At 56.3% G+C, this 15945-nt stretch overlaps 1 protein-coding gene across 5 annotated transcripts in view; it reads right to left on the bottom strand.

The window, feature by feature from the left end:
* The window catches only part of SCUBE1 (signal peptide, CUB domain and EGF like domain containing 1), a 112338-nt gene extending 110477 nt beyond the window's left edge, over positions 1-1861 (bottom strand). For all 5 annotated transcript variants that reach the window (XR_008391021.1, XR_008391022.1, XM_037160799.2 and 2 more), the window contains exon 1: positions 1682-1861. Coding sequence is in view for 3 of the 5 variants with exons in the window: in XM_037160799.2 (XP_037016694.2) it covers positions 1682-1769 (88 nt within the window). In the remaining 2 variants the exon portion in view is untranslated. The remainder of the gene's footprint in view (positions 1-1681) is intronic.
* Between the last annotated feature and the right edge of the window lie 14084 nt (positions 1862-15945).

The raw sequence follows: 15945 nt of genomic DNA, 5'->3' as shown, positions 1-15945 counted from the left end.
AAACACCTCCTCAGGTGGGTGCTGGGAGAGGGCAGGTGAGTTCCAGGAGAGAGGGACAGGAGCCACAGGCCGTCTGTCCCCACTGGCCCTCCGGCCACGGTCCCTGCTCTGGGCTGGGGGATCCCCTGCAGGGCACCACAGGCTCTGACTTTGGTTTGCTTCACAGCACAGGCCTCCGTGGGTTAGAGACCGGGTGGAGACAGATGCAGACACAGAGACAGACAGAGGTGGGGAGAGGCACATTCAGAAACAATTGCATGGGGTTTGAGGACCCCAAAGCCCGGGATGGACACCCATGGGCAAGTGGCAGTGTGGGCAGCAGGGCCCAGCTTCCCCGGGGTGGGGGCGTGAACGACCAACCACTTGGATCCAAATGCAGCACAATCGAAATAGCCTGGCGTCCTCTCGCGGGGCGTGACTCCCCGGCACAGGCTCCCATGGCCAAGCACAGACTTCAGGGAGCCTGTGAGGCAGCCAGGGGCACCCAGAGAAAGACAAGGGGAGCACCAGGGGCAGGCAGGGCCCTCCCCTGACATCCCCACACCAGGGAAAGGGAGAGGGAGGAAGCTCGTTGGAGGGGAGGCCCTGGTTTCAGCTTTGTGGGAGTCCTCTGCCTGGCCCACCAGGGGAGCAGAAGGGGAAGGCACCGCAGTGCCAGGATCCCAGCTGAATCCCGGGGAGCCCCCGCTTGGCCCCTGCTGCCTGCCCTGACCCAGGCCGGATGCTGGTAACCTCCTTCCTCAGCGTCTCCACTTTGTTTCCTCTCCTGGACCGCCCCGCCCATCATGTCCCGTGTCTGCCGTCCTCTCCTGCCGGTTCCCATCCGTCTACTCTCCTCTGTGTCTGTCCATCGGTTCTCCCCCTCCGTTCTGACTGTCCATCGTTTTCCAACCACCTCCATGCCCTCTCTCTCCGTCTGCCTTGCTCCCCCTCCGCCAGCCACACTCCCAGTCTCTCATCTCTTTTTCGGGCATGTCTTCCTGCATCTCTTCGCTCTCCCTGCCTTCTTGCCCTTAGTCCATCCCGTCCCTCCTTCTCCCTCTTTTGATCTTTTTCTTTCCTGCTGCCTGTTGGCTGCCTCCTCCCTCCCTTAGTCTCCTCCTTTCCTCCTCCGGTCTTCCTTCGGGTTTTTCTCTTCTCTTCCATGTCTGTCTTTCTCTGGGTTTCCTCCTGTGTCCTTTTGTGTGTTCCCTCTGTGTCTGCTTCCGTCGGTCTGTCCCTCCGTCTACGACCCCCTTTTCTTTCTATGTCCGTCAGTTTTCCCTTGGTCTCCCCTCCGAGCCTCCTTCCGTCCACGCTCCAGTCTCCACTGGGGAAGCGTCCGTCCGGCTCCGGGGTCCCCGCTCCCCGCCCTCGGTCTGCGCGCTGGGGGCCCCCTGGGCCGGCCGTCGCTCTTTCTTCCTTCCTCTCGCCCTAGCCCTCCTCTTCCCTCGGGGCCTCACCCCACCCCACCCCTGCTGCGGGCCCGATAGGCTCCGGGAGCCCCGGGCGGCCCAGGCTGCGGGAAGGGGGCGCCCCGCGCGGGTCCCAGAAGTTACTTTGCAAAGAGGCGAGGCAGGGCATGGAACCGCGTGGGCTGCGGCCCTCCTCACAGCGCGAGGTAGGGGAACCTCTCGGGACCCCGCCGCCGCCGCCCCGCGCCCGCCGCCCGCTGCCCGCCGCCCGCCGAGTCCGGGCTTACCTGGGAGCCCGCTGCCCGCCGCCAGTCGCCCGCACGCACCCAGCGCGAACAGCACCCACAAGTGCCAGCGCACGGCCGCCGCGCCCATGCTCGCTGCGGGCCGAGCCCGGCCGGGCGTGCGGGCGAGCTGGGCGCGGGATTCCGCGGACCGGCCGCTCGGCTAGCGCTCCTCGCTGCTGGCTCCTGGGCCACCGCTCGGGCTCGCAGCCACCAAGCCGGCGCGGCTGACGAGCTGACAGCCGTGCGTACATTGGCTCACAGCCGCCGGGGGCGGGGCGTCGCGCGCGGATAGCCAATGGGCGCGAGCTGCCGGTCCGCGGGGGGAGGGGCGGGAGGGTGCCCCAGCCACCCCCGCTCGCGGCGGGCGGCAGGTGGGGGGTAGGGGCCCGGGGCGGCTCGCGCGGCCGCAGGGTACACGGTCTCGGCCAGGCCGAGGCTCACACGGAAGCCGCTCCCTTCCTCTGCCCCATCTCCCCCGTTATCCCCCTCGCTGAAGGCGACCGCAGCCGTGGGGGCGGCACCACCGCCCGCACCCACACACTCAGGGGTGCGGAGGGCCCGGTCAGCCGGTCCTCGGAGGTCGAGCAAGGCTCGGCGGAATCGATTTGTAGTGAAAGAAACGCCAATGCGCAGAGTAGAACTCATTCATCCTTTCGGTAAATATCTATTGAACACCCACTGTGTTCCATGCGCCAGCAAGGCAGGGGTGAAGTAGCCAGACAGGGAAAAAATCGCGAAGATGGGTTTAAAATTGGCATTCAAAGCAAATGAACTTTTTACTACTCCCCAGAGGACAGTGGCCCCTCAGTGTGCTTGTCATAGGACAGTCGCAGAATCCACGTCTGTAGGGGGGCCCGGAAAGTCCGGGTGGGACAGAACTGTTTTGACCACCGTCCTGGCCGCGTGGCTCCTCTGTGGGGCTGACCTCTGAGCCAGCAGTTTGATGCCCTGAGAATGTGAGCCCCGGGGACTCCCCAGTGACACGCCGGGGCCCGGTGGTGGGCTGGGGGCAGCAGGGGCATCGCGGTCATTCAAACCAAGGGCTGCTCTGGCCCGCCTGACGTCTACACCTTACGTCTGTTGGTTGGCCTTGGGTGCCTGAATCGAGACCCCCGCCTGTGTGGCGCGGCTTGAAATAAATGGCCCCTCTCAGCCCGAGTCTGGACGCTTTAAGGGAAGAAAGTTCAGCAAACCCCAAGGCCCATCTCCTTGACAACCACCAATAAGAGCTCCTTTTTTCTTCTCCTGCTCTCTCCGCCTGACTCAAAGGCAAGACTTTCCTCTTTTTGTCCACTCTGCCTGTGTTAGTCTGCGCCCAACTTCCCACCTCACGCCAGTTTCCTTCCCTGCCCCCAGCAGACACACACTTGCACACACCCAGACGTGCCGACCCATGCTCTCACACGTACACATTCACACAGGCCACTGTAGCCCCAAACATGCAGCCAGCCACACACACTGACACACACGCATTCCTGCACATAGCACTCACACACTCAGCTGGAGCTGCACTCCACAGGCCTGCAGTCCCCGCCCTCCTTCCAACCTGACTGCAGATCACAAATAGGGTGTGGTACTGCCTGGTGGCTGAAGCAAGGGGTCCCCCACATGGGGGGACCAGGAAGGGCCAGGAAGGAAGTGCTTCTTTTTGCCTCCAGTAAGCCTTCCCCTTCCCCCATCACTCTAGACATTTCCTTCTGCACCGTGGCTCCTGGCTGGTGGCTGGATTTTGGGGGGTCCCATTATCAGGCTTTATTTCGTCCTCTTCCTGGTGGTGTGGCTTTGGGTTTCTGGGGGAGAAAGCCCCTCCAGGACCACGTGTTGTCTTGCACATTAGGTAACAGGGCAAGAAGTGTGAGTTTCGGGGGATCCTTTCAGAGGGTAGTGTCCTCTAATGTCCCTGTCCTTTGGAGACCCCCGCCTCAGCCAGATGCCCCCCAAGCTTTATGGCAGCACGTAACAATTCTCCCAGGCTCAGTCGCCCTAAATCAAAGAGGGAATGGAGGCAGGGTGACGGCCTGTTAGGATGTGGAGCCCCGAAAACCAGGGGCAGCTCTCACTCCTCGCAGATTGTAGCCTCTAAGATGTGCAGCCAAAGAAAAGGCAGTTCTTGCCCCAAGGAGGTCGTGGTCTGTGCAGGGGAGCCGGGGGGGCCGGGGGGCCGGGGGGCAGGGAGGTAGAGAAGAGACGCCTGTGTGAGCCCCCCCGCAAGTGCACTAAAGGAGGTGGCAGAGAAAGAGGTGGCCACAACTTCCCTGGGGTGCGGTCAGGGAGGCCTCCCAGGACATGGGACCCTGGAGTCAGGCACGAAGTATGAGGAGTTGATTTTTCTGATGCACAAGCATGTGCCAAGGTCCTCGAGAGAAGGTGGGCATGAGGAGCAAATGTTCTCTGTGTACCTGGTAAACCGTGAAGTGCTGCACATGTGTGACGGTGACACGTGGAGAGCTGCGTCTATGCTGGTGAGTGGGCTGGCGGGGGCCATGCTTCTGGGCTCCAGCAAAAGGCGTCTTGCAGCCTTTGGAGACCCAGCTCAGTGAGTGGAGACCCAACGGATGAATTGGACATTCTGTTTGGGAGAGAACACCCCATGGCTCTCCATCACCTTCCAAACAGCAGGCCAACAGCGCACTCTGCATCCTCCGCAGTGGCCAGTCCATCCTCGCCACACCACGGGCAAGGGGGCCCCTCAGGCATCCTGCTTTCACACTGAAAGCCCCCTCGGCCAGGACTACCCTGCCTCCCCTTCTTCACAAGGCTGCCCACTCCTCTTCTGCCCGCATCCCAACTCCTACCCCTGTGGTTGTAGGGCCCTGCTTGGGTCCCCCTGAGAGTCCCCAGGCATCCCCATCAGACTCCAGCTCCCCCTGAGCTGCACATCCATCTCCTACCAGACTAGGGGTCTCTGAAGGCAGGGTTCACAGCTGACTCACATCTGCTGTCACAGCTGCTAGATGACGCTTGAGAAATGATCATTGAATGAACGAACCAACAAACAAAGACACTGGACAGATCTCACTTGACTGGGAAGTTACATCGCTTCAGGGAGGGGACAAAGATTCTCTGGCTATTTGACCAGGCCTCGGGGAGTGAGTCCACCCTCTCCGGCCACCACCATGCTCTGTGCCCCTGGGGAAGCTGGGCTGGCCAGCTGGACCCCTATCCTGCAGGGCCCTTTGGCTCCCCCTGCTGACACCTGGTGGCGGTGGCTTCCCGCCAGGAGTACACGCCTGCCTCCTGCTCCTCAGCCGAAGAACACCTGATTTTCAGATGTTCCTCAGGGGCGCTTGTGGCAATTAACGCCAATTGTGAAAGTTCTTTGAGGAAATACAGTTCTGTGCACATGTAAAATGTTACTAACGGGATGTTAGGCTTCGGTCTGAATGACCTGATAGACTTTTGTCATCCTTGCTTATTAAAAAGAGACTTTCGTAACAACACCTCTGTGCGCACAGTTCTCCGACTGTCGAGGGCAGTCTTTCTGCCTCTGGGGGCCCTGGGCCCACAGGCCGGGTTTCGTGGCTCAGCCCCCAACCTGTCACACGAGGGTCTCAGTGCCCGGGTCCCCGGGCATGTCCAGCTCACGCTGCAGGCTCCCCTGGCGGGGCCCACCTGAGTGTGGCACTCTGCCCTCCGCACCCCTCCTCTCCCGGGGACACAACAGCCTCCTGTGCCGAGAGTCCCTGTCCTGTGCATTGCGTCATTTAACCCTGAGAAGTAGAAGCCACCGCCAGCCCCACTTTACCTCTGAGAAGATGGAGACTCAGGCCACTTGTCTGGGACAAGGACAGAGCTGGCAAATGGCAGGGGTGGGATTCGAACTCAGGTGTGTGCGACTCTGGAAGACGTTCTCTTTACCATCACCCGTTACTAAAACCCGCTCTGAGGCTCAAAGGGCTTCCGAGAGCGCCCGGTGCAAGGCGTCCGGTTGACTTTCCTGTCTTCAGTCGTGGGCAGAGTGGTGTTTACACGGTGGCCAGACAAGCGTCAGCAGTTCATTTCTCACAGGGCCGATTTCAGGGGCTGCCCAGTTTTATGTCCGCTCACCCTGCTAACGGGCCCCTGGAGTGACGGCACCTTACCTTGGAGTGCCGGGTGGGAGTGTGTAGAAGCAGACAGAGCGGGTGGTGTGGCGCCCCAACACGCTCCCGCGCCCCCAGGCCGGGGAGGACGCAGGAGACAGGATGGCACTGGGAAGGGCTCCCCAGTCTCCTCGGCAGAGCTTTGCAATTCACCGGGCTCATGCCCACCTGGCCCCTAGGGTTGTGCCTGTAAAACGGTCTCATGCTGCAAGTTCATAGGCACTTGGACAGGAATTTCCTCCTTTTGCGGTGCCCTTCCCCGTCCAGTGGGCCTGGCCGACCCAGACACAAGGCTCAGCTCCGGTGCTCTCTCCTCAGGGCCCTCCCCCTGCTCGGGCGCCTCGAGGAGTGAATCCAGCTGCCCACATTCTCCCAGTCACCTCTGTCCTGTGTGCCCAGGGGGAAGCTTGGCCAACTGGCAGGACTGCCATCTTCAGGTACCCAGAGTGGGTGACCTGGGCCCTCTGGCCTTACAGGAGTCCGGCCCATGGGCACTGGTTCAGCTTTAAAACCTGGAACTTACTGGTTAGTAGATCTGCCTTCTGCTTAGGCTGGGCTGTTGGAGGGTACAGATCAGACTCCCGGTCACCTAGCATCCCTTCCACACCTCCGTCCAAGGCCTTCTGGTGAATGGGTGGCTCTGCTAGGCCATTCACTCTATTGCACAATGCTGGCCATGTAATTGGTCCAGGCAAGGACATGTGACTATGCCAAGCCAATCAGATGCTTTCACTGGGATTCTTTAAGTGAGGCTGGTGGGTATGGCTTCTTCTCCATGTGGGCATGGAGTAGTAAGCGTGGGTGTCCAGAGCTGCTGTCACTGCGGTGCTACCATGGTGTGGACAGCTGGCCTGGGACAATGGAGCCACCATTTTGACAGAAGCAGAGGGGAGAGATGGGGAGGGAAGGGGGAGAGAGAGAGAGAACATAAGGAGAGGGGAGGGGCAGGGAAGGACCCGACCGTGTTTGAGGCTGTTTAAGTCATCCTTTCAGTCCCCAAGACCAACAGTTATGCTGGTTTCTGTCACTTGAGCCACTGGGCAGGGTTGGGGGACATCTCCATGATATGACACAGCCAACAAATAACACATGCCAGGCCTTGTTCTAAAGACTCTACCTACATTAACTCGTGTAGTTGCACAACTACCAGTGAGTTAAGCACTCTTACCCCCAATTGCAAGAATGGAATGTGGTTCAGAGAGCTTATGTGACTTGCACAAGGTCACACAGCTGAGCCAGAAACAGACAAATGAGTGAATGAGCGACGTGGCCCTTGGCCACCCAGCCATTTGGAGTCAGGATGGGAAGGTGCTGTGGGCTCCCATTTCCCGCCCAGGCTTCCTTGATCTTCCCTCTGGCCTGTGGTCTTACATGTCCAATGGTGGGGTGGAGGGACGGCGGGCGGGGGGGCTTGGCAGGCGAGAACTTGACTTCATGCTCTGTCACATACTTTCTGTGTGGCCGTGGCAAGTCACTACACCTCTCTGTGACTCAGCATCTGGTAAAACCCAGCTAAGAAGGCCGACCTCTCAGAGTGGGGGTGACTCTCATCAGAGGACACATCACGTGCTGGGCACTGGCCACATGGCAGGCGGCAGTCCTTTCCTTCCGAGGAGGTTTACGGAGCCCTGCCTTGTGCGAGACATCACTCTAGGTGCTGGGGGCACAGCAGTGAGCCGGCCGGCTGGACCCCTGCCTTCCTAGAGCTCGCTCCATGAGGGGAAGCCAGCCCTGGGCGGCGGCGGGGGCTCTGCAGAGAACTGAAGCAGGGAGGAGGTGGGGCGCAGCTGGCTGTGGGGTGGGGTGCTGCAGGTGGGCGGTGGTTAGCCAGGGTCTCTCCTGGGAGCTGGTACTTGTGTTCCGACCTAGTGTCAGAAGGAGCCACTGTGCGAAGATGGGAGGGGTGGGGGAGGGGTGGGGGAGGGGGTGAAAGTCTGCCTCAGAGACTCAGGGAGTGGACTTGATCTTCACGTTCTCTTGGAATCTTTCTTCTTTTTAAGCTGCAATGGATCCTGTTCCAAGTCCCCTGCAGCAGGAGGACCTGTGTCTCCCGTGATACTTACACGGTGCCGTGGTGCTGTGTGGGGCATGCGGGGATGTGGGGTGTGCTTTGAACGCAGGCCCACGTGCGCACCCACCACAGGCCCTGCAGATGCAGGCGCACGTTTCACACAAAAGTTAACCTCTGCCCAACAAAAGTCCCGCCTCCCCAACACGAAGACGTATACTTCCCTCCAGTCTTATTTCTACAAGCACATACATTTTTAAAAAATGAGAGGAAGATCATATTACATATCGCAGCATATTTTTTTCTGACCTCTGTGCTTATTTTTTAACTTTATTGAACTTTTCTTTTCAGGGGCATAATTTATATACCATAAATAACAGCATTTAGGTGCATAGTCCAGTGAATTTTTAAAAGTGAAAAACATGGCCGTAAAATATGGCTGTGCAGCCGTCACTGCCAGCCATTTCTAGGACTTTTCACCATCCAGCCGAACCTCTGTGCCTGTCAAACACTAACTCCACATCCCCCAGGTCCCTGGCAACAGCCACTCTACTCCACCTCTGTGACCTGGAGTCTCGTGTAAGTGGAACCAAACGATATCGGCCCCTGGGGTCTGGCTCGCTCTCCGAGCGAGGTTCATCACAGGTGTAACGTGTATGGGAACTGTGTGGCCTTCTAAGGTTAACCGATATTCCACGTAGAGAAAATATTTTGTTTACTGATCCAGGTGAGCGGGGACCCCTTGGACTATTGAGGGTAATGTCGCTGTGAGCACGGCCGTAGGTGTGTTGGTTCGAGTTCCTGATTCCCATTCGTTTGGATCTATACCTGGAAGTGGAAGTGCTGAGTCATATGGGAACTCTAGGGTTAGTTTGTGAGAAACCACCACGCTGGTTTCCACGGCTGCTGCCCCACTTGGTGGGTTCTGACAAATGCACCCACCGCTGTCATTTCTGCCACAGTCGAAGCGAGGGGCATTCGGGGCACTCAAACATGCCCACTTGCACTTCTTCCCCACTGCCCCAGCCCTGTACCCAGGCAGGTGCTGGTCTGATGTCTTTGACCATGGCTTAGTTTGGCCCATGCTGGAACTGGGTAGGAACGTGATCACACGCAGTGACGGTCTCTTTTGTCTGACTTATCGTGCTCAGCATGCTTGTCAAGTTTCATTCAACTCACCCTGCTCTGCAACCTGTGTTCTCTCATTTTCCTCAAATTAATGAGCATTCGATCTTCTTTTAAAATGTGATTTTAAAATTAGCCATGTGGCATTCCATTGCAGAGATCCACCATAATTAATTGGACCCATCTAAGCTGATTCTAGTTTTGTGCTGTTACAAACAACACTGAGCGTGACGTCCTTGCACCTAAGTCTGGGCCCGTACCTCTGATGGTTGCTTTGAAATAAACCTGTGGAGGTGGAGTAACTGGGTGGAAAAGGATCGACAATTCTTGAAAAATTCTGTCTCCTTATACCCGCTGCCAAATTGCTTCTCAGAGAGCTGTTGCCACACTGGTCAATTTCATTCCCGAAGCATCGCTTAGACCCGTGGGCGCCTCCCTGTCCCTCTGCTTGGTGTTCATGCCCGTTTGGATCCCAGCCCCGCACACCTCCCCATGCCACCTGCCTGAGCTGCAGGCGGTCCTCAGAACCCAAGGTCAACACAGGACCACCAGGAAGCCAGGCTGGGGCTTCACGGCTGCAGACAGCACATGAGCCCAGACACCAGGTACAGAGTGGGGACCCCATGAGTGAATTAGGGGGTCAGTGGTCCCCCTTATCCCTCTGCCACCAGTGCCCAGCAAGAGGTCTGGCAGAGTAGGCACCGAGAATAGGTATGGAGCTGGAGACATTGCTTGGAAACAGTTCCTCCCGGGCTGTTGGGTGGCAGTGATGACGTCCAATCAGGAGGCAGTGATGTTGGTCGGTGACATCCCAGGGCAGGTCTCGGGGTCCAGAAGGAAATCAAGAGTTCTCAGGCCAGAGACCCGAGCTTTGCCATCCTCTGGGGCCTCACCCGTTTGCCAATTGCATGGAAGATGCCAGACCCTCTCTGGTCCCAGCCCTAGTCTAGTTCAACTTCAGGAACATCCCCAACACAAAGGGGGAGGAGCCGTGTGACTGTGATAAAGGTCCCCCCACAGCCACCCACACGGGGCTGCAGACCCATGCAGCTCCCCATGCACACCGAGCCATTATGACATCACCCCTGGACCTCCTTCTCTCCCAGGAGTGCTGGGGGTGTGCAGGAGACGGTGGGGCCTGGCCAAGGGGCTCTGCTCCCAGGGTCGGCGGTGCTCTGGGACGGCTAGTCTCATGGGCCAGGCTGCTGATAATGACGGTGGGCGTTTGTGCAGAGCTTCACAGTTTACAGACTCACTCACAGCCCTCATCTGGTCGTATCCTCATAGTCAAAGGCTGGGATCAGGTGGCTCCTGGCCTCCATTTTGCAGAGGGAGAAACTGAGTCCAAGAAAGCTTCAGCCCCCCCCCCCTTCCTGACCCTCCTCCCTGGCCCTAGGCTGTGCTGGTCCCACTGCGACTGTCGGAGAAAGAAAGAGCTGCTCAGCGGAGGCGGAGGGCTTGCTTCATTCGGAAAGAAACTTCCTAGGCGATGACTCCAGCCTGCCCCTGTTTGTGTGGGGATTTGTCTAAAACCTCAAAAGATGACACATTCCAACGTCAACAGCGGTTTCCTCCAGGGAGCACGATCCCAGTGGGAACTTGGGGTTTTTTCTGGGTACCCAGAGAGTGCCAGGGAACGCTCTTGCAGTGGACATTGGCTACTTTTGGGGGGGAAGGGATAAAAACCCTAAACAAACCAAAACAAAATCATGAAAATAAAATTAATCCATAGAGGCACCTGGCACATAGTAGGTGCTTACTAAATATGTGTTGAAGGCCGGGGTTCAACCATCTTTGGGCTGCGGTGCCTCCTCAGACTGGGCGCTCCCACCCAGGTGAGCCGGGTCAGTGGCCCTGCCTGGGTCCTCATGCCTCGGGGACTCGGATGTTGCTGGAATGGGTGTCAATGGAGGCTTGGAGCTGGCGACCACACTTCCCTGGAGGGGCTGCTGCTCTAAGGCCAGAGCTCTGCTGGGTTGGCTCGAATTTTTTGTGTGTGGGGAGATTAAGAAAAAATAAAATGAAATATTGAAAGCAGTCCAGCCCTCCTTTCCGTCCACTGCGGGTGAATGGTGGGGCTTCAGGCGGGCCGGCCCCGGCGCCTGCAGAATCGCGGGGCCACGGCCTGCCACAAAACAAACAAACGGATGGCGGGACAGAAACCGACCTTGTGCGCCGCCCCTCCTCCTGCGCTGTCACCGGGAGCCCCTGCGCGGCCTCGGCGCGCGCTCCCCGCAGGCGGCCAGGAGACCCCCGCCCCAGTCCCCCAGCCCGCCCCGCTCCCCGCCCCACCGAAGGCTTTTTGAAGTTGATCAATGAAACCCGTTTTATTTACGGGCCGGTTCCTGAGCAGGCTTTTCTGCAAAGGCCTTCATTAGTTCCACGGAATGGAAGAACGGGCCGATTCAAGAGGGCTCGGAGAGAAAAGGGGGAAAATTAGAGTTCCGTCGGCTCACTTAAAAAAAAAAAAAAAGAAAAAGAGGAGGGGGTGGGGAGGAATCGTGGATTTGCTAAATAAAGCTGGGCTGCATTCAGAGCCTGCGGAGAGGTCCGCTCAATCCTCTTAGTCCAGACAATGTAGGGCCGGAGACGCGCGGGCCGGCGGCGCATTCCACTCGGCCAAGCAAGGGCCGTGGCTGTTTAAATTGCTACTTAGGTTTCCAGCTGTTTTACCAGTGATTTGCCCAACTTAATAGCTCTTTAAGGCTTTAAACAAGAAAATAGCTCTTCTCACGACTCAAAGAAGCGGCCCTAGTTAGTTCAGACGGCGCCCATTGTCCGGGGCTTAAACCCTTCTCTGTGCAGAATCCCGCCCCCGCTCCCCCCCCCCGCCCCCGCCCCCGCCCCCTGCAGCCCGGACTCTGTCCAGCTCTTGGGGACTCTTTATTTATCCTTTTAACATTCTGGTTTTCTGGGCCTCCATCCAGAGGACTTCTAAATAAGTACTTATTTGAGGGACTGCCTGTTTGCTCCCTTTGAACATTCCCCAGCAAAGAGTAATCATAATGATCGTGACCAGAGCATCCATTTATTGAGCACCTACTGTGTGCCAGATCTTGGGTTCAGCCCTTTTCCTCACTCATTTCATTCTCACACGGGTCTACAAAGGAGCTGGGTACTCCTATGAGGGCCATTTCATGGATGGGGAAACTGAGGCACGGGGGAGCAGTCACTTGGCCCAGTTCACACAGGGACATACAGCAGGGTCAGAGTTGCTCCCATTCCGGGTCCTGGCTCTACGTCACCACCTCTGCCAGCAGCCAGGATGCTTTGACAGGCCAGGGGAAGGTGGGAGTCTGCTTTGGTGCCTCCGATGGGGCAGCTGCTGGGCCCGGTTTCCAGGGAGGCTGATGGCATGGGGGGCCGTGGGCAGGAGAGGAAGAGACCTGTCCCAAGGTGGGGGTCCAGGGGCTCTGGCTTCCACCATCCATAACCAGAATCTGCCTTTAATGGCATGAAAATTATTTTCTGTCTGTCACAGTTTAACTCTAATGTGCTTAAAAGACTGGTTGTTTCTCTGTTAGGAAAGTCATTCATGTAAGTTGTAAACGTAACCCATTGCCACCACCACTGTCATCATCAATGTCATCCTTATAAAGATATGCGAAGGTAGTCACTGTGTTTCCTCCCGGGCTTCCCCCGCCCCATGAACTGCTCCACACCCAGCCTTGGTGACATTTTACTGCGCCCTGTTCTGAATACGCATGCTTTTATTTGTCCTTAAGGGCCACCAAGCCAGAAAGCTTGGATGACGGCTCACTGGTTTTCCCTGTTGACCCTGTGCCCTTTGGTTCTTACACCAGGTTACACACTAGGTTGTGTGCAGGGGCACAGACGATTGTGCAGAGGAAGTTGTGAGAGTTGGCGGGAGAGCTCTGCAGGTGGACCAAGCCCAGGGGGAGGGCATGCGCCCAGACACGGTGTACGTTCAAGGCTCAGCCTTTGGGGCGATGGAGACTGGCCGGGCAGGAGACAGAGGTGGGGCTGGAGCCTTGCTCCCGCAGGCAGTGGGGAGCCGTGGATGGCTTTTGTGACTGGATCAATGCCGGATGGCCCACACCTAAGACTCCCTGGGCTCCAGCTACTTCCTGATAGGTACACAGGTAGTTCCCTCATAGAGTAGAAACTGGCTTCCTGACCTTCCTCGGCCACAGCTGGGGACCGAGACCCAGCCTTGCCCGCTGGGCTGGGCCATGCTGGAGCCTGATGTGGGTGGGCCTCTGGTGTGTGGGCGGGAAGAGTGGGCAGGGCTTGTCTGTCACCTGCCCCTGCCACCTGACACTCACAGGGAAGACTGATTCACTCTTTGTCATTGGATGAGTAGGTCTGAGGAGGGTCGATCTATTTCACTCCTCTTATTTTACAGTGGGGAAACTGAGGCCCCGCGTGGGGAGGGGATCTGCCGAGGCAAAGCAGAACCGAGACAAATGTCCTACATTTGTACCATGTTTCGTAATTCCCATCCATCCCTGCCCTGCTCCTTGTGCTTTTAAAAACATACTTAACAAAGCAATATTCATGTCACAATTCTCGGTGCAGGGACCCAGGTGCATAAATATGGTTGTAGCCTCCTGGGAAGGCAGTTTGGCAATAGTGATGACAACTTTCATGCAAAGGTCCGTTCACCAGCCAATGCCATGGCCAAGAATTGTTCCTACAAATATATTCACAGGTGTACGCAAAGCTGTACGCACAGGGTGGTCCTCACAGTGCCGTCTGTTATAACTCGGCGGGGGGGACTTCAGATGTCTACAAATGGGGACTGCTCAAATAAATTCTGCTCCATCGAAGGGGCACACCAGTTTACACTGACCGCTCTGGAGAAGGCTGATGCCCCATGGACTTGGGTGTGGTCAGCCTTTCAGCATCCTGGCCAATGTGATAGGTTAAGAAACAAGCACCTTGTTGTTTTCACTTACATTTCTTTATGAGTAAGGGCCGCCTTTTTCATGCAGCTACTGCCCACGTTCAATGCCTTTTCCAGGAACTTCCTTTCCACACCACCAGGCCCTCGCCCAGTTTTTTCGGCTGGTTTCAGACTCTCGCTGGTGTGCATTGACCCCAGGGACGGCCGGTCCCGCTCCAGCTTTCACGGTGCCTTTGTTTATACTTGTTTTCACCTGGAAATTTAGCAATTGTATGTGGTTCTATTTTTTGCCTTTGATACTTTGGTGCAGAAGATGTTTTTGACAAACACCTGGACCCGCTCTTTGTTCTCTGTTTAATTTCCTTGATCATTTCGGAGCCTGGAAGCTTCTCATTTCTCCAGAGAGCTGGTCAGTATTCGCTCCTGTCTGGGGCCACCCTCTCTAGGGTTTGATGTGCTTTACCCATAATTTATTCTTCAGTACCTGTGGCAATGGATTCAAACTTATAGTTTTCCAAACACGGCCTCCCAGCTCCACGTAGCCGCCATTGCCCCCACCAGTCGTTGGCTGGAGAGACTTGGGGTCTTGGTGTGGGTTATTTTCTGTGGCAAAGATCGTCCCTGCACTTTCTATTCCTCGTGTGTTTTAATATCGGAGGCAGCTTATTCCTCATCTTTTCAAAAATAATCTTCGGATTTCACACTGATTCATTTCCTCTGATGAATTTTATTATGGCTCCTGGGTCTCCTGCTTAGAACTAGCTTTCCTTTCCAAGATTATAAATAACTTCACCTATGTTTTCTTTGAGAATTTTTATGGTTCCATGTTTTGGGTTTTTTTTTATGTTTAAACCTTGGGTCCATCTGGAATTTATTTCGGAAAAAGGGGTGAGGTAGGGATGCAACTTTATTTTTTCCAGATGGCCGACTGCCCAGCTACCTCAGCGCCACGCTCTGACCAGCACAGCTCTTCCCTTTGATAAGAAACCCCTGCTTTCCCCATCACGTGCCAAATTCCCACATGTGTTTCTGTAGATGTGTCTGCACTCCGGACGGGGCTGAATGGCGAGTTCCTTTTCACGACTACACTTTAAACGTTACCGTACTTTCACAGTGCGCCGTAACATCTGGTAACGTCGGTCCTCCTTTCTCCCTCTTGTTTTTCCTTAGAATTTCCTTGGCTAGCCTTGCATGTTTATGTTTCCAGATGAAATTTGGTATCGTTTTGTCAAGTTTCAAAAAAAATAAAAAGAAAAGAAAAACTTGTCAGTTCAAAGTGTTTTTTCATAGATGATGGATGTTAACCCTTTGCCATTGGCTTGGTTGTCAATCTATTCTTCCCTTTGCTATACTTTCTGTGGTACAGATTTTTAAAAAAATATAGTAAAATCTATGCTCCTTTTCCTTAAAAAAAATCTCCTCAGTGATTTTAAAGCTTGGGAATTTCTTATTTCCCCAGAGATCTGGTCAACATTCACTTATGTTTTTGGCCGCTCTTCTTAAGATTTCACTTGCTTTATAAAGCATTTCTATTTTCGGTGCCAGTGACAGATGTGAGGAGTGGATCTGACTGATTCCTTTCTTTACGCTTAGCCCCGGTTGTGCATTTCACTGAATTGAACTGATCGCGGTGACATTGGCTCGCAGAGTCACACAGGTTTAAAGTGCACAGCTTAACACAATGTCACCTGCACCCTGCATTGTGCCACCGTCACCCCAGGCAAGGTCTCTTCCAGTCCTGTGTGCCCCACACCTTGCCCACCTCCACCGGCCCCCACCCCACATCCTCTGCCCACGCCCTTGCTCTCCCCACGCCCGTGTTCTCCCCACGCCCTCTCTGCTGTTTATGGCGGGCGGGGCTTGACCGTCTGTTGTCACATCCCAGAGGGCCGATGGCTTGTGTTTCTCAAAATATTCTTTGGACTCCTCTCCTTTCACTTCCCAAGACAGCCAGCCTGCACGCTGTGCGTGGCCCTCACGAGAACCCTGTGAAATGGGCGAGAAGTGTCTGTCCCACTGGCCGAGCATCCGCCTGGGTCGAGAGAGGCTGAGGGACAGACGAGACGAGCAGAGCTGTCACAGCAGTGGGGGGACGGGTCTTCCAGAGCCTTCCTTTGGGATCTGAAGTCCCCCTGGGAAGGAACTGTCCGGCCAGCGAACACCGTGCCTGCTGAGTGTGACC

The sequence above is a fragment of the Artibeus jamaicensis genome, unplaced genomic scaffold (assembly GCF_021234435.1).
Source record: "Artibeus jamaicensis isolate MK-2021 breed Jamaican fruit bat unplaced genomic scaffold, CSHL_Jam_final contig_233, whole genome shotgun sequence".
NCBI classification, from domain to species: Eukaryota; Metazoa; Chordata; class Mammalia; order Chiroptera; family Phyllostomidae; genus Artibeus; species Artibeus jamaicensis.
This window is presented reverse-complemented; position numbering and strand designations above follow the sequence as displayed.